We start from the raw sequence: 18,841 nt of genomic DNA, 5'->3' as shown, positions 1-18,841 counted from the left end.
AACTACCTTGCACTGACTATAATCCCTCCGGATAAGAGAGTCTGCTATATTATTAAAATGTAAAAATCAATACAAACTGAGATCTGTGTATTCTGAACTGTTGGTTATTGTGTTTCTCTGCAGACACACTCATGAGCTGAAGCTACATCAGCTGTTGGTGCGTGTGGGGGGCTGGGAGCAGGTCAAACCCGTGTCCGTGGACAAAGTGGGTGTGTTCTTCCGCTACGCCGCCCCCGACCGCAACAATCCCTCTAACACGGTGAGTCTTCAGATCAAAGGTCAAGAGAGGTGGTCTTACTTGGCTATTAAATAAACTACAGCTGTATACTTTACTCCAACACTGCTCTCACATGTTTCCTATATGTCACTAGCATTATGCTGCTTATTGTTTGTGATATTTCTTTACATTTTCTAGGTGGGCAGCCCTGTCAGCAGGACCAACATCATACACCCTCATGTCTATGTAGGTGTGCTTTCAATCACACTTCTATAAGCCAGTACTTTCCCCCTTTTAGGATATGTCTGGGGTTCTAGGCTCTGATATGTCTGTGGGTCTAGGCTCTGATATGTCTGTGGGTTCTAGGCTCTGATATGTCTGGGGTTCTAGGCTCTGATATGTCTAGGGTTCTAGGCTCTGATATGTCTGTGGGTCTAGGCTCTGATATGTCTGGGGTTCTAGGCTCTGATATGTCTGTGGGTCTAGGCTCTGATATGTCTAGGGTTCTAGGCTCTGATATGTCTGGGGTTCTAGGCTCTGATATGTCTGTGGGTCTAGGCTCTGATATGTCTGTGGGTTCTAGGCTCTGATATGTCTGTGGTTCTAGGCTCTGATATGTCTGGGGTTCTAGGCTCTGATATGTCTGGGGTTCTAGGCTCTGATATGTCTAGGGTTCTAGGCTCTGATATGTCTGTGGGTTCTAGGCTCTGATATGTCTGTGGTTCGAGGCTCTGATATGTCTGTGGGTCTAGGCTCTGATATGTCTGGGGTTCTAGGCTCTGATATGTCTGTGGTTCTAGGCTCTATGTCTGGGGTTCTAGGCTCTGATATGTCTGTGGGTTCTAGGCTCTGATATGTCTGTGGTTCTAGGCTCTGATATGTCTGTGGGTCTAGGCTCTGATATGTCTGGGGTTCTAGGCTCTGATATGTCTGGGGTTCTAGGCTCTGATATGTCTGGGGTTCTAGGCTCTGATATGTCTGGGGTTCTAGGCTCTGATATGTCTGGGGTTCTAGGCTCTGATATGTCTAGGGTTCTAGGCTCTGATATGTCTGTGGGTTCTAGGCTCTGATATGTCTGTGGTTCTAGGCTCTGATATGTCTGTGGGTCTAGGCTCTGATATGTCTGTGGGTCTAGGCTCTGATATGTCTGTGGTTGTAGTTCTCAGCTCTGCCGCCGGTGCGCGTGGTCTTCTCTATCACCATGGAGGGTAGTGCCCGGAAGGTGATCACAGTCCGTTCAGCCCTCATGGTCAAGAACCGCCTGGAAGTCCCCATGGAGGTGCGGCTGGACAGCCCCTCAGCACCAGACAGTGAGTCACCCCAATGATATATCATGGTTCACCCTCACACTGGGACATACTCAACAGTTCCCATGCAAAAACGACACTGAACAGTGAAAATAATTGACATGAAGATTAGACTATTTATTGGTTAAAGAAGGAATATAAGTATCTCAAACTGTTTGTTCAGAGCCTGTGGTGCTACCGCCCATCCTGCCCGGCGAGGCCCTGGCGGTGCCCCTCCACCTGACGTCGTGGCGGTTGCAGGCGCGGCCCAAAGGCCTGGGCCTGTTCTTCTGCAAGGTGCCCATCCATTGGACCAGCGTGGAGAGACCCGGCGAGGTCAAGAGCAGCAAGAGGGAGTGCCAGTCAGCCGACTTTGAGGACCACCTCAAACGGAGCTTCAGGTAAAATTCCAGTTCAGTACACACAGTCTGAGTCGGCTCAGTCCAGAAATAAATCCAACCAATCATACCAAATCATGTATTTATTTCTAGTCTAACCCCACCCTGGTGTTGATAGAATTTGTCTCCCAAGTAACAATGCTACCTAATGTAATGTTTACATACCCTACATTATTCATCTCATATGTATACGTATATACTGTACTCTATATCATCTACTGCATCTTTATGTAATACATGTATCACTAGCCACTTTAACTATGCCACTTTGTTTACATACTCATCTCATATGTATATACTGTACTCGATACCATCTACTGTATCTTGCCTATGCCGCTCTGTTAGATTACTTGTTGGTTATTACTGCATTGTCGGAACTAGAAGCACAAGCATTTCGCTACACTCGCATTAACATCTGCTAACCATGTGTATGTGACAAATCAAATTTGATTTGATTTGAAGTTTACACTACTTGTTTAAGCCACACGCGCATGCTATTGGCATATCAGCCCTGAGGCTAAATGTAGAACATTCTTTATTTTCTTACATGGGATACCTTCTCAATTACTCTCTTCCTCTCCCATCTCGCCTCTTCTCTCCTGCCCTCTGTTAGGTTCTGCGTGGTGATCAAGAAAGAGAACTACCCGGACCAGCAACCTGCCAAGACCGTATCAGGTTCCGGCAGCTCCAAGCAGATCTACTGGCAGCCAGGCCACACCATCTACCTGCTGCCCACGCTGGTGCTGGCCAACCTGCTGCCCTGCGACCTCAACTACTACATCAAGGGCACATCCATCAAGGGCTCCCTGAAGCCGGGCAAGGAGGCTGTGCTGCATGCTGCAGACACCTCCCAGAACATGGAGCTAGGTCAGAGTCCCACCGCTGCCATTCTCATCTAATCACCTCTCCACCTATTAAGAATCTCAATGTTCATGATCTGGAAATAATACTACACTGCTCAAAAAAATTAAGGGAACACTAAAATAACACATCCTAGATCTGAATGAATAAAATATTCTTATTAAATACTTTTTTTCTTTACATAGTTGAATGTGCTGACAACAAAATCAAAAATGATCAATGGAAATCAAATTTATCAACCCATGGAGGTCTGGATTTGGAGTCACACTCAAAATTAAAGTGGAAAACCAGACTACAGGCTGATCCAACTTTGATGTAATGTCCTTAAAACAAGTCAAAATGAGACTCAGTATTGTGTGTGGCCTCCACGTGCCTGTATGACCTCCCTACAACGCCTGGGCATGTTCCTGATGAGGTGGCGGATGGTCTCCTGAGGGATCTCCTCCCAGACCTGGACTAAAGCATCCGCCAACTCCTGGACAGTCTGTGGTGCGACGTGGCGTTGGTGGATGGAGCGAGACATGATGTCCCAGATGTGCTCAATTGGATTCAGGTCTGGGGAACGGGCGGGCCAGTCCATAGCATCAATGCCTTCCTCTTGCAGGAACTGCTGACACACTCCAGCCACATGAGGTCTAGCATTGTCTTGCATTAGGAGGAACCCAGGGCCAACCGCACCAGCATATGGTCTCACAAGGGGTCTGAGGATCTCATCTCGGTACCTAATGGCAGTCAGGCTACCTCTGACGAGCACATGGAGGGCTGTGCAGCCCCCCAAAGAAATGCCACCCCACACCATGACTGACCCACCGCCAAACCGGTCATGCTGGAGGATGTTGCAGGCAGCAGAACGTTTTCCACGGCGTCTCCAGACTCTGTCACGTCTGTCACATGTGCTCAGTGTGAACCTGCTTTCATCTGTGAAGAGCACAGGGCGCCAGTGGCGAATTTGCCAATCTTGGTGTTGAGGTGTTGAGCTGTAAGCACAACACCCACCTGTGGATGCCCGGGCCCTCATACCACCCTCATGGAGTCTGTTTCTGATCGTTTGAGCAGACACATGCACATTTGTGGCCTGCTGGAGGTCATTTTGCAGGGCTCTGGCAGTGCTCCTCCTGCTCCTCTTTGCACAAAGGCGGAGGTAGCGGTCCTGCTGCTGGGTTGTTGCCCCCCTACGGCCTCCTCCACGTCTCCTGATGTACTGGCCTGTCTCCTGGTAGCGCCTCCATGCTCTGGACACTACGCTGACAGACACAGCAAACCTTCTTGCCACAGCTCGCATTGATGTGCCATCCTGGATAAGCTGCACTACCTGAGCCACTTGTGTGGGTTGTAGACTCCATCTCATGCTACCACTAGAGTGAAAGCACCGCCAGCATTCAAAAGTGACCAAAACATCAGATAGGAAGCATAGGAACTGAGAAGTGGTCTGTGGTCACCACCTGCAGAACTACTCCTTTATTGGGGGTGTCTTGCTAATTGCCTATAATTTCCACCTGTTGTCTATTCCATTTGCACAACAGCATGTGAAATGTATTGCCAATCAGTGTTGCTTCCAAAGTGGACAGTTTGATTTCACAGAAGTGTGATTGACTCGGAGTTACATTGTGTTGTTTAAGTGTTCCCTTTATTTTTTTTGAGCAGTGTATATCATAGCCATGTAATCTAGGTATACGAGGGCCATGGTCCTGGACTTTTTGTGGGCCAAGCCTCAGAGGCGGAAACACGGGTGTAAAAACCCCATAGTGGAAATGCACAATTTATGTGATGATAATATACAGTGCATTCTGAACGTTTTCAGACCCCTGACCTTTTACATATTTTGTTATGTTACAGCCTTATTCTGAAATGGATTAAATCATTTTTTCCCCTCATCAATCTATGCACAATACCCCATAATGACAAAGCAAAAAACACTTTCTTTTTTTTTGCAAATTTAGTACGGAAATAGTGCATTTACTTAAGTATTCAGACCCTTTACTCAGTACTTTGTTGAAGCACCTTTTGGCAGCGATTACAGCCTCGAGTCTTCTTGGGTATGACACGACAAGCTTGGCACTCCTGTATTTGGGGAGTTTCTCCCGTTCTTCTCTGCAGATCCTCTCAAGCTCTGTCAGCTTGGATGGGAGTGTCACTGCACAGCTATTTTCAGGTCTCTCCAGAGATATTTGATCGAGTTCAAGTCTAGTCTCTAGCTGGGCGACTCAAGGACATTGAGATTTGTCCCGAAGCCACTTCTACGTTGTCTTGGCTGTGTGCTTAGGGCCAATGTCCTGTTGGAAGGTGAACCGTCGCCCCAGTCTGTGGTCCTGAGCGCTCTGGAGCAGGTTTTCATCAAGGATCTCTCTATACTTTGCTCCGTTCATCTTTCCCTCAATCCTGACTAGTCTCCCAAGCCCTGCCACTGAAAAACATCGCCACAGCATGGTGCTGCCACCACCATGCTTCACCGTAGGGGTGGTGCCAGGTTTTCTCCAGATGTGACGCATGGCATTCAGGCCAAAGAGTTCAATCTTGGTTTCATCAGACCAGAGAATCTTGTTTCTCATGGTCTGAGAGTCTATAGGTGCCTTTTGGCTTCCATCTGGCCACTCTACCATAAAGGCCTGATTGGTGGAGTGCAGCAGAGATGGTTGGCCTTCTGGAAGGTTCTCCCATCTCCACAGAGGAACTCTAGAGCTCTGTCAGTGACCATCAGGTTCTTGGTCACCACCTTGGTCTCCCCTGATTGCTCAGTTTGGCTGGGCGGCCAGCTCTAAGAAGTCTTGATGAGGATTTGTTTAATCCATTTTAGAATAAGGCTGTAACAAAATGTGGAAAAAGTCCAGGTGTCTGAATACTTTCCAAAGGCACTGTATCTAGTATGTGTAGTGCCTTGAAAAGCATTCACCCCCTTGTTGACTTTTTATATTTTATTGCTTACCACCTGAAATCACACATTAGACTTTTTCATTGAACTATACAGCCTAGTCCACACCTTTTCACCCTGACCATGTCTGTGCCCCCCTCCTCCCATTAGGGGTGCTACTAGAGAACTTCTCTGTGTGTAAGGAGCTGCTGATTCCCCCTGGTACCCAGAACTATGTGGTGCGCATGCGGCTGTATGATGCCAACAAGCGCCTGCTCTGTCTCACCATACGCATCATCCTGCGGGCACAGGGGGCGCTCAAGATCCTCATCTCAGCACCCTACTGGCTCATCAACAAGACCGGTGCTTACTATCCCTCATATACAGAACACACACACATACACACACACACACACACAGTGAATATAATTAAAATAAGTATTGACCTTTTGACGGTTCTGACTGTTTTCATCCCCTCAGGTCTGCCGTTGATCTTCCGTCAGGACAATGGGAAGACGGATGCAGGCGGTCAGTTTGAGGAGCACGAGTTAGCCAGGAGTCTCAGCCCCTTGCTCTTCTGTTACACTGACAAGGAGCAGCCAGCCATGTGAGTGTGCTGTAGGGCCTGGTTCCACTTCTGATTCTAGACACTATTCCTTTTATTGTTCACATGTATAAAAGGAGCAGTGTTGCACAGTTTAGTAATATTTCCGTAAAACCATAATTTGAACAAATGTTCAATATACAATTATTTCAGTAGCGGTGATATCAAAAGTGTAATAGCACTTTGCCTTTGCGGTGAGGAAAACCGGTTACTGCACAGTGTAGATCTAGTTTTCTCAAGGGAGATCCTCTCCAGTGGCTGCACTGCGAGTTCTGTCCATAATGTGCATTTCTGTGTAAATGTTTCTATCGTCTGTCTGTCGAGAGACATGGCAGAAGGATGGTAGGCTATATATTGATAGACAACACATTAGCAGCTAGAAATCAAACTATAAACTAGTTAGCTAAAAGTTAACTAATTAGCTAATTAACTATGTATTAATTCACATCCTAAAAAAACAACTAAGTTGAGCTTCCACAATTCCAGTTCACTTATGTCTCCATTTTTCTCAGGTGCACTATGCGGATAGGGAAAGGGATCCATCCGGACGGGGTTCCCGGTTGGTGCCAGGGCTTTTCCCTGGATGGTGGGAGTGGAGTGAGGGCGGTGAAGGTCATCCAGCATGGGAATAGACCTGGACTCATCTACAACATAGGCAAGTAGCCTAACAACAACGGCAAGTAGCCTAACAACAACGGCAAGTAGCTTAACAACAACGGCAAGTAGCTTAACAACAACCTCAAGTAGCCTAACAACAACCTCAAGTAGCCTAACAACAACCGCAAGTAGCCTAACAACAACCGCAAGTAGCCTAACAACAACCGCAAGTAGCCTAACAACAACCGCAAGTAGCCTAACAACAACCTCAAGTAGCCTAACAACAACACCTCACTAATATTTAGCCTTGGGCATCGGTGCCCATTTGTTGCCCTTGTCTATTATATAGCCTGTCACAGCCCTGAAATATGCTGTTTTGTGTTTTCACGCAGGCATCAACGTTCGTAAAGGCAAGGGCCGCTACAGAGACACCCACATCGTGACCTTTGCCCCTCGGTACCTGCTGGACAACCGCTCCACCCACAAACTGGCCTTCTCCCAGAGGGAGTTTGCCAGGGGCAAGGTGAGTGACTGACAGTGCAAAGACAGGAATTAGACACATCCAAAGGGACAAAACAAAGCAATGAAAAGAAAGCAGATGTCCACTGGTTTAGGACTCAAACAGGATCTTTATTGGAGCTAGTCATACAGCAGCAATGCTTCATGATAAGGACCATGTCAACAACCCTTGTTGTTGTATGACTCCAGGGAACGGTGAACCCAGAGGGCTACATCTCCACCCTGCCGGGTTCCAGTGTGGTCTTCCACTGGCCCAGGAATGACTATGACCAGCTTCTGTGTGTGCGCCTCATGGACACCCAAAACTGCACCTGGTCCGGAGGCTTCGAGGTCAACAAGCCCAAGTCCTTCCATGTCAACATGAGGTAAAAGACTATAGGACTATCTGAGAAAACTGCTATACTGTCATGCATACAAAATAGTGCTCATTGTGAAAATACTGTAAGAACAAATCCCTGGCACCATAGCTGCTCCAAATGCTTTAAAAATGCAATATGTAACTTAATATTACAATATTTTTGTTTATGGAAAATATATTTCACAGTGGTTTAGATTAGGGATGCAGCGATATGACATTTTTGATACTGATATCTGATATTTTCCTTGCCAAAATACCTGATTCCAATAACTAATATTAAAAATGTTAGAGGCATTTTAAGCATTCTAGTACAGTTAAATAGTTGAAACACACACTGACCAAAAAGTTATGTTGTTGGCATTTACGTATGTCCCCATTTACCAGTAAAACAATCAAACCCTATTTCTTTCACTTTCTTGCTGTGCTGTTTCGTTGTTCATTTGTTCAGTCTCAACCAGGATTTCATCATACATGTCAAGCAGTGAAGTTTCAGCTCTGTCTGTCCGTGGCCTCTTCCTCAGTGCGCACTGTCACTGTGTCCGTTTCCATCTTGTCCAACTGTGTCTGTAACATTTCACGTAAACCCTGTTTCTTGTCTGTATCGAAGTAGCGGTCCTTTTACCTAGCATCGAGCCTGGTGGCGACACAGTAAAGAGGCTCAGAGAGAATGCCACCGACTCGCTTGTTCACAGCCTCTAGAGTACTTTTCCGAGTTGACCCGACGGTATGAGTCAGCAGTTTTGTTGAGCAGGCGTTTCAATGCCATAACAGAGGGTATCACGTCTGCTGCAGACACAGTTGATGAGCTTATTTCTCCAGTCAGTTGTTTAAATGGAGCTGGGAATGTTAATGTTTCAAACATGCTCTCAAATGCCATTGAAATGGCAGCAGCGGTATGAGAACCAACACATTCTTGAGCAATACGGCTTTCCTCAGTACGAAATCCTCCTCGACCCACTGTGCTGTCAGAATCAGCATGCTCATGGGGCTGACATCGCTGGTCCAAATGTCAGTCGTGAAGCTAATAGCAGTGACGCCCACAGCAAGTAGCTCATTAATGTGAGTTTCAACAATACTGTGTAACTCTGGTAGGGCAACATCTGAAAAATAGCGTCTTCTTGGTAGTGTGTACCGGTGCTCGACCAGTCGGCGAAAGCCAACATCCACGACAGAGAACGGTTGTCAAGGGCAATGAATTCCATTATCTTGGAGTTAATGGATTTCGCCTTTTGAGTTGTCTCACTGAAATATTCTTACTCTTTCAAATGACTCCTTGGCTTTGTTGACTGTTCGATCCACACAGCAGACATTGTGGGCTAGGTTAGAAATGCTGTGTAGTGCTGTATTTTTGTAATGCTTTTGTTCTGTGCAGCGCTGTATTTTTCATCTACCTACGTTATGTAGGTATGTACGTCAGCTTTGACATCGGTTTTGCACAACGGTGTTAAACTAGACAACGGGTCGATGTTGGCATTTTTAGCTAATACCATCCGATTCAGATATACTTACCGATTTGGTATCGTGCATCCCTAGTTTAGATTGTATAATGACTCTTTACACTATACTTGCTTGTTTTGTCACAATTTTAGCAACCAGGAAATGGCGCAGCGATTTTTCTGCACAGTGCACTTTTAATATTCATAAATGATTAAACACTTACTCCTGACACTCAGGTGTAAGACCACAGAGAGAGCCAACTTTATAATGCCATACCCAACTCATTATAATGGTTAAGTATTACAGAAAATGCCTCTACTGTAGTTGTGCTGTATTGTGTTGTTTCCATGACAGAGACACACTGGGCAACTGTTTCTTCCTGCGAGCTGAGATCACACTGAAGGGAGCCACCTATCAGATCTGCTTCAGCGACACCGACCAACTACCACCGCCGTTCCGCATCGACAACATCTCAGAGGTACAGTATTGGAGATGTCTGCAGGGGTGAACTCTCATATCACGGATTCTCTCAGCGCCATAGATGTACATACAGAGATTGGGAAACTAATCATGTTGGAGCCAAACAATCAAATAAAACATTGGAGTTTGCATTGTAACTGACATGCTGTTATTGGTGAATTCTGTGTGCCAAAATGGCACCCATAATCTTATTGAGATTCTAAGTCTCACACCGAGTTTGTTTACTGCAGGTGCCCATCCAGTTCTGGCAGCACGGAGTGGCAGACATCCGGCTTCACACGGAGGTGAAGGCGGGATCAGTGCTGGACTTTGCTTGTGACGAGCCCACCCTGCCCCCCTACCTCACCCTCATCGTGAAGGGTGCCGGCTCGTCCGAGGTCACCGCTGATATGAACTTCTTCCGGGAATACAACAAACTCTACTACGAGAACTTCATCTACATCGCTGCCACATACACTTTTTCTCAGTGAGTATGAGAGAGACGGAGGTTGGACAGGCATAGTTCAGAACCAGGGTCAGGTTCATTTGGTACCAAACGGACAAAAACAGACAAACAGGAAGGGACTACTTGGACTTGTCCAATAAAAATCGCATGTTTTTGGTTGTACAGTGTTCTGCTATGGTATGCTCTAACCCAGACATAAACGCTGACTCATGTTGTTGTGTTTCTACAGGGATGCAGGGAAGAGGCCGGTGGGGAAAAAACGGGTGGTGGCAGGTGCTGAACTGGTGCTGGATGTGGAGACCAAGACCCAGAGAGTCGTCCTCAAGAAAAAGGTGCAACCATTATAGCAAATACACCTTAAAACGTAGCAGTGTTTATGCTTCAAATGTCAGCTACTTCACCCATTTTGTATGACTGGGACAGAACTCTCCATTGGGTTTCATATAACTTTCAGTAGTGAAGTGATCACTTGAAATCCATGAATAAAAAGGCTTTAAGACCGTTTACAGACTAATTTTCCAATTCCAAGATAACAATATTCCAAACTTGTTCCTGTTACCTCAGGAGCCGGGGAAGCGTTCCCAGCTGTGGCGGATGACGGGAACAGGAATGCTATGTCACGAAGGCTCCTCCCCTCCACAGAGCAAGCCTGCTCAGCCACGCCCCCTGGACTCCTCCCTGGTGCTGGACATCGCGGGGTTGGCAGCAGTCACCGACAATCAGTCAGTCACTGCTTCCCTGACTCAAAAATATTCTTATGTGTGGTTTCATCTTTATAGTATATGTCTGTATCTACACTGAACAAAAATACAAATACAGGGCCTCCCGGGTGGCGCAGTGATTAAGAGCGCTGTACTGCAGCGCCAGCTGTGCCACCAGAGACTCTGGGTTCGTGCCCAGGCTCTGTCGTAACCGGCCGCGACCGGGAGGTCCGTGGGGCGACGCACAATTGGCCTAGCGTCGTCCGGGTTAGGGAGGGTTTGGCCGGTAGGGATATCCTTGTCTAGTCACGCACCAGCGATTCCTGTGGCGGGCCTGGCGCATTGCACGCTAACCAAGGTTGCCAGGTGCACGGTGTTTCCTCCATTGGTGCGGCTGGCTTCCGGGTTGGATGCGCGCTGTGTTAAGAAGCAGTGCTGCTTGGTTGGGTTGTGTATCGGAGGACGCATGACCTTCAACCTTCGTCTCTCTCGAGCCCGTACGGGAGTTGTAGTGATGAGACAAGATAGTAGCTACTAACAATTGGATACCACGAAATTGGGGAGAAAAAGGGGTAAAGTTAAAAAAAATAATAATAAAATACAAATACAAAATATACAGTATAAATGCAACAGCATGTAAGGTGAGCTGAAATGAAAGATCCCAGAAATGTTCCATACACACTTATGTCTCTCAAAAAGGTGCTCAACCAGTCAGCGAAAGCCAACATCATCCACGACAGAGAACGGTTGATTGTCAAGGGCAATGAATGCCATTATCTTGGCGTTAATGGATTTCGCCTTTGAGTTGTCTCGCTGAAATGTTCAAACTTTTTCAAATGACTGCTGGACTTGAACTTGTTTAGTTGTTGGAAGTGTGCTCTAAGTATTTTTCTGCTTTTGTTCTGTGTAGCGCTGTATTTTTCGTGGCGTCATTACGTCATCTACCTACGTTTATATAGGTATGGACGTCATCTACCTACGGTTTATATAGGTATGCACGTCATCTACCTACGGTTTATATAGGTATGCACGTCATCTACCTACGTTTATATAGGTATGCACGTCATCTACCTACGGTTTATATAGGTATGCACGTCATCTACCTACGTTTATATAGGTATGCACGTCATCTACCTACGGTTTATATAGGTATGGACGTCATCTACCTACGTTTATATAGGTATGCACGTCATCTACCTACGTTTATATAGGTATGCACGTCATCTACCTACGTTATATAGGTATGGACGTCATCTACCTACGTTTATATAGGTATGGACGTCATCTACCTACGTTTATATAGGTATGGACGTCATCTACCTACGTTTATATAGGTATGGACGTCATCTACCTACGTTTATATAGGTATGGACGTCATCTATCTACGTTATATAGGTATGCACGTCATCTACCTACGGTTTATATAGGTATGCACGTCATCTACCTACGGTTTATATAGGTATGCACGTCATCTACCTACGTTATATAGGTATGCACGTCATCTACCTACGGTTTATATAGGTATGCACGTCATCTACCTACGTTTATATAGGTATGCACGTCATCGACCTACGTTTATATAGGTATGCACGTCATCTACCTACGTTATATAGGTATGCACGTCATCTACCTACGTTTATATAGGTATGGACGTCATCTACCTACGTTTATATAGGTATGGACGTCATCTACCTACGTTATATAGGTATGCACGTCATCTACCTACGTTTATATAGGTATGGACGTCATCTAAATCAAATCAAATTGTATTTGTCACATACACATGGTTAGCAGATGTTAATGCGAGTGTAGCGAAATGCTTGTGCTTCTAGTTCCGACAATGCAGTAATAACCAACAAGTAATCTAACTAACCATTCCAAAACTACTGTCTTATACACAGTGTAAGGGGATAAAGAATATGTACATAAAGATATATGAATGAGTGATGGTACAGAGCAGAATAGGCAAGATACAGTAGATGGTATCGAGTACAGTATATACATATGAGATGAGTATGTAAACAAAGTGGCATAGTTAAAGTGGCTAGTGATACATGTATTACATAAGGATGCAGTCGATGATATAGAGTACAGTATATACGTATGCATATGAGATGAATAATGTAGGGTATGTAACATTATATAAGGTAGCATTGTTTAAAGTGGCTAGTGATATATTTACATCATTTCCCATCAATTCCCATTATTAAAGTGGCTGGAGTTGAGTCAGTGTCAGTGTGTTGGCAGCAGCCACTCAATGTTAGTGGTGGCTGTTTAACAGTCTGATGGCCTTGAGATAGAAGCTGTTTTTCAGTCTCTCGGTCCCAGCTTTGATGCACCTGTACTGACCTCGCCTTCTGGATGATAGCGGGGTGAACAGGCAGTGGCTCGGGTGGTTGATGTCCTTGATGATCTTTATGGCCTTCCTGTGACATCGGGTGGTGTAGGTGTCCTGGAGGGCAGGTAGTTTGCCCCCGGTGATGCGTTGTGCAGACCTCACTACCCTCTGGAGAGCCTTACGGTTGTGGGCGGAGCAGTTGCCGTACCAGGCGGTGATACAGCCCGACAGGATGCTTTCGATTGTGCATCTGTAGAAGTTTGTGCTTTTGGTGACAAGCCGAATTTCTTCAGCCTCCTGAGGTTGAAGAGGCGCTGCTGTGCCTTCTTCACGATGCTGTCTGTGTGATTGGACCAATTCAGTTTGTCTGTGATGTGTATGCCGAGGAACTTAAAACTTGCTACCCTCTCCACTACTGTTCCATGGATGTGGATAGGGGGGTGTTCCCTCTGCTGTTTCCTGAAGTCCACAATCATGTCCTTAGTTTTGTTGACGTTGAGTGTGAGGTTATTTTCCTGACACCACACTCCGAGGGCCCTCACCTCCTCCCTGTAGGCTGTCTCGTCGTTGTTGGTAATCAAGCCTACCACTTGATTGTGTCGTCCGCAAACTTGATGATTGAGTTGGAGGCGTGCGTGGCCACGCAATCGTGGGTGAACATACCTACGTTATATAGGTATGCACGTCATCTACCTACGTTTATATAGGTATGCACGTCATCTACCTACGTTTATATAGGTATGCATGTCATCTACCTACGTTATATAGGTATGCATGTCATCTACCTACGTTATATAGGTATGGACGTCATCTACCTACGTTTATATAGGTATGCACGTCATCTACCTACGTTTATATAGGTATGCACGTCATCTACCTACGTTTATATAGGTATGCACATCATCTACCTACGTTTATATAGGTATGCACGTCATCTACCTACGTTATATAGGTATGCATGTCATCTACCTACGTTATATAGGTATGCACGTCAGCTTTGACATCGGTTTTGCACATCGGCGTTAAACTAGACATTGGGCCAATGCCGACGTTGGCATTTTTAGCTAATATCGTCCGATTCCGACATGCTTACCGATATATCGTGCATCCCTAGTTTACATCCCTGAGCATTTCTCCTTTTCCAAGACAATCCATCCACCTGACAGGTGTGGCATATCAAGAAGCTGATTAAACAGCATGACAATTACACAGGTGTGCCACTCTAAAATGTGCAGTTTTGTCACACAACACAATGCCACAGATATCTCAAGTTTTGAGGGAACGTGCAATTGGCATGCTGACTGCAGGAATGTCCACCGGAGCTGTTGCCAGAGAATTTAATGTTAATTTCTCTACCATAAGCCACCGCCAACGTTGTTTTAAAGAATTTGGGCAGTATGTCCAAATTGCCTCAACTGCAGACCACGTGCATGGCGTTGTGTGGGCGAGCGGTTTGCTGATGTTAATGTTGTGAACAGTGCCACATGGTGGCGAGTGGGTTATGGTATGGGCAGGCATAAGTTACGGACAACGAACACAATTTTATTTTATTTTTGGCAGTTTGAATGCACAGAGATACCGTGGAGACATCCTGAGGCCCATTGTCGTGCCATTCATCTGTCGTCATCACCTTGTGTTTCAGCGTGATGATGCACTGCCCCATGTCGCATGCATCTGCACACAATTCCTGGAAGCTGAAAATGTCCCAGTTCTTCCATGGCCTACATACTCACCAGCCAATATCCAGCAACTTCGCACAGCCATTGAAGAGTGGGACAACACAGGCCATAATCAACAGCCTGATCAACTCTATGCGAAGGAGATGTTGCGCTGCATGAGGCAAATGGTGGTTACACCAGATAATGACTGGTTTTCTTACACACGCATAGGCCTGTTGGGGTAACCGTATTACCGCCACACTGGCGGTCACGAGTCATGAAGGCAGTCAAATTCCACATGACTGTTTAGTCACAGTAATTAGGCTTCTCCAAGTGCTGATGCTCCTGCTGGTCATTAATAGTCTACCAAACTTGATAACTGCCTGGTACTCAGCACTCTATTGTCCCTATAATCACTCTGACATCAATGCAAATGTAATCGGAAATCTGATCAAACACTTCATGAGAGCCCATGAGCTCATGTTGCACAACATTTCTATAGGCTATGCATATAGAGGAGGATCCCATCAGCTTTCTATAGGCTAGGCCTACTATATTTATTTATTTATTTATTTCCTAATATTAAGCACATTGCTTATCTTTACAACAGAAGTATAGCCTACCTGGCTGGCATGAAAATGAACCACGGGGAAAGCGTCATCCATTTGATATTAAAGTGCATACTGTAGATGACGTGTTTTGATAATGGTGTTTTCCCGCTAATGAAACATTTTGCACTTATAGCCTACTGCCATGTGTGCATTGCTGCACTTATAATGTGAAGAAATAGCTTAATAGTTTATCAACATTTTAATCTAAACGTTCTGATCTGCTGTGTCACAGCCACATTGCGTAAACAGTTTTTTAGATGCTAGTGGCTGTATTAATTTGGGACCTATTGCATCCCATATCTGTCCCAGACTGTTTGGAATATTTATTTCTTGCAAAGAATAGGTGGACTTTTTTATTATGGGGGATAGTAGATTGACATAGGCTAGTGCTTTTCGTTAGGCCTACTCATCTTGTTTGCTGACGAAAGGTAATGTGGACAGTTCTTCCAGTATATTCAATATGCACCTTGGAATTGGATAAGGACGCATGCAGTTGCATCCCCGATGTGTCTGTCTTCACTTGTAGCCTGTGAGAAAGGCCCGATCACGTGATGGATAGACATGATTGAGACGCTTCCGAGCATGCAGCACTCTGGGAGAAGGGCACAACGGCCACTGGCCACAAAAGGAATGGATTTTTTTAGGATACTCAATTGTATTCTTCATGCTACAAAATAATGCCACGGAATTCTAAGCAAAACTTGTCTGCTAAATGAACTATTGTAGCTCACGGCTACTTGGCATAGCCAGATCAGGACCTGACATACGGACAACTCGGAGTATGCTGTTCTGTAATAGACTACATTTTCTTCATATCATGCTGCTTTAGACCTGTCTAAAATAAATCATGGATTTATTAGACTTTATTAGACTCAGTGGCTTGTAGGCTATGCGTGTTTATGTTAATCAACAGTCAATTACCGTAAGACCGACTGGTATTTTCTTGTCACCGGCTGACAATTTTGTGACGCCCACAGCCCTATCCACGCCCCTACCTTTTTTTTCTGTGACCAACAGATGCATATCTGTATTTCCAGTCATGTAAAATCCATATTTATTTCATTTGACTGATTTCCTTATATGAACTGTAACTCAGTAAAATCTTAGAAATTGTTGCCTGTTACATTTATTATTTTTTCTGTACATATTTACCTGTATCTGACATCATTGTCCTCTCCCTTTCCCCTAGCTATGAGCCCTTGATGCTGAGGAGGCCAGACCCGCGGCGCAGCACCACCCAGACTTGGCACTTCTCATCAGGCATGCTGACCTGTGGCCTGCCCCGGCTGGTGGTACAGGTGGGTAGTTCCCACAGAACGCCTCTTTACTATCTGCTGTTACACTTTATTTTAGAAGTATTTTAGCTGTCAATATCAAATTTTTATTTGATTATAATTGCAGAATGAATTAAGTTTTGGTATCTAATCTTGCATTGTTAAACACTTAATAGTATTTTTTAGAGATTAAGTAACACTTAATTTCCAGCTGAATGTGTTGAAATGTTTAATAGGTATTTCATAATGCTATTGAATAAGGTTCTTATGATTAGAGCACATAGACACTTTTGACAATGTGACCTACGAAGCTTAGAAACACTGAGCTAGTATATTAGGCCAATACTGTATGTAGACATCTAAAACAAAGTCTCACCAAACATTGTTTCCAATCTGAATATAGCTAAATTTTTATTTACTGTGCCCCTCTGTGTTGACCTCTGATCCCCCTCAGGCGAACGGTGGTGTGGAGGGGCTGTTTGACGGGGCAGAGGTGGTGCTGGGGCCGGCTGCAGGCCTGCTGGAGCTGGGCCCAGAGCAGCAGTTCATCAACCAGAAGATGAGGCCTGGCTCTGGGGTGCTGTCTGTCCAAGTTCTGCCGGATGGACCCACACGAGTGCTGCAGGTTAGCTTTGGGTGTATTTGGATATATAGTACCAGACAGAGGTTTGGGGACACCCATTCATTTAAGGGTTTTTCTTTATTGTTACTATTGTCTACATAGAATAATAGTAAAGACATCAAAACTATATGGAATCACTTAGTAACTAAAAAAGTGCTAAACAAATCAGTTGACTGTATCGTTTCAATACTTTCATGTTGGTTCCATGTCTGCCGGTAACTGGCTTTATGTAATGCTGTTGCTACTGTAGATCAGTGACTTCAACCAGCGGCGAATGAACCGGACGTCCCCGAGCACAGAGGAGGACCAGAACAAAGACAACATTCAGAAGAAGAAGCCAGAACAGGAACTGGAGGTACACTTACTAACCATTAAAAGTGTATGAAGATACATTTCCTCTTCCTACCCATAGCTTACCTTTAAGTCCCTCAAGGATTTCGCTGAGTTTTTTGGGATCATTGCTGTACAAAATGGTTGACTTTGCTGTAGCAATAATGACATTTCGCATTGCAATTTGTAATAATTTTGACAAATTTGTCAAATGTACTGATGAGGGAAAAGGTTTGTTGACTTGTTGCTTTGTTGAACCATTTTATGTGGTAATATTGCGATTATTTTATTATTTTATGCAGGAATAGTGCAGTGATTGGTCAAATTTGTAATCCTTTGCATAACAAGCAAGACATTTTGTTAAATCCTTGAGGGATTGTCACATAAGGCTAACCTACCATGACCACCATTCTGTCTGTCTCTCCGCCTGTCCGTCTTGTCTGATGGTCAGGTGTTGGTGAACTTGGAGGAAGGCGTGGGTCTCTCCCTGGTTAACAAGCTGCCAGAGGAGCTGGTGTTCACTACATTGTCGGGTATAGACATCCACTTCACTCGCACCGCTGCCAACGAGGTGCTGGAGCTGAGCATCCAGAACATCCAGGTAACCCCCCCTAAACCATTCACCTTCTTAACCCCTTTAATGCACCTTTTAACTATCAACTGAGGAGTTTGAATTGTAGTTATTGATTGCATCTTTTGCTCTCTTTCTCCCTCTCTCTTTCTCCCTCTCCTCCACCAGGTGGATAATCAGCTCCTGGGCACCACTCAGCCGGTGATGCTGTGTGTTTCCCCAGGCTCCAGTAGTGAGAGCAGCATCGTGGACACTGGCGCCGCCCTGCAGATCAACTCTGTTAAGGTCCCCAGCAACCTCGTTCTCACCGACCTCTTCAAGGTAAGGCCTGACTGCCAAGTTCACTTCACAGCACCTTAGGCATGGCCTGACTCCATCAGGGTCTTATTCGTTAGGCAGGAAATTGAAGGAAACAAATTGAAACAGGGAGCGACTACCATGTCTTGTCCAATAAGAAATGCTCGATTTGTATGTTTTTCTAATGTGTGCCCAAATGAATACGACCCATGTGAACAATCACTTACACTTGCTAGCAAATTCAAACTAGTTAGTTTGTTTGTCATACAGTAAGCATTAGCTAACAGTCTACAAAGGAGACAAGTTCATGAGTGTTTATAAACTGAATGACTGTTAAGGCTGAGGAGATGTTGAAATACTGAGGTCATGACACAGTGTTTTCTGCGCAG

General features: G+C 45.1%; 1 protein-coding gene across 1 annotated transcript in view; it reads left to right on the top strand.

Moving 5' to 3' along the window:
• Window positions 1-18,841, top strand: part of LOC115102209 (intermembrane lipid transfer protein VPS13D-like) — a 64,166-nt gene that overhangs the window by 26,402 nt on the left and 18,923 nt on the right. The window contains 19 exon segments of the mRNA XM_065005367.1: window positions 124-259; window positions 416-463; window positions 1,377-1,527; window positions 1,688-1,904; window positions 2,515-2,768; window positions 5,782-5,973; window positions 6,091-6,217; window positions 6,727-6,869; window positions 7,204-7,334; window positions 7,520-7,695; window positions 9,480-9,603; window positions 9,836-10,071; window positions 10,280-10,382; window positions 10,615-10,772; window positions 16,548-16,656; window positions 17,087-17,257; window positions 17,505-17,609; window positions 18,036-18,185; window positions 18,324-18,476. Of these exon segments, the coding sequence (XP_064861439.1) occupies window positions 124-259; window positions 416-463; window positions 1,377-1,527; window positions 1,688-1,904; window positions 2,515-2,768; window positions 5,782-5,973; window positions 6,091-6,217; window positions 6,727-6,869; window positions 7,204-7,334; window positions 7,520-7,695; window positions 9,480-9,603; window positions 9,836-10,071; window positions 10,280-10,382; window positions 10,615-10,772; window positions 16,548-16,656; window positions 17,087-17,257; window positions 17,505-17,609; window positions 18,036-18,185; window positions 18,324-18,476 (2,884 nt within the window).

This window comes from Oncorhynchus nerka, linkage group LG20 (assembly GCF_034236695.1).
Source record: "Oncorhynchus nerka isolate Pitt River linkage group LG20, Oner_Uvic_2.0, whole genome shotgun sequence".
Taxonomy (NCBI): Eukaryota; Metazoa; Chordata; class Actinopteri; order Salmoniformes; family Salmonidae; genus Oncorhynchus; species Oncorhynchus nerka.
Note: the sequence above shows the minus strand (reverse complement) of the source record. Positions and strands in the feature narration are given on the sequence as shown.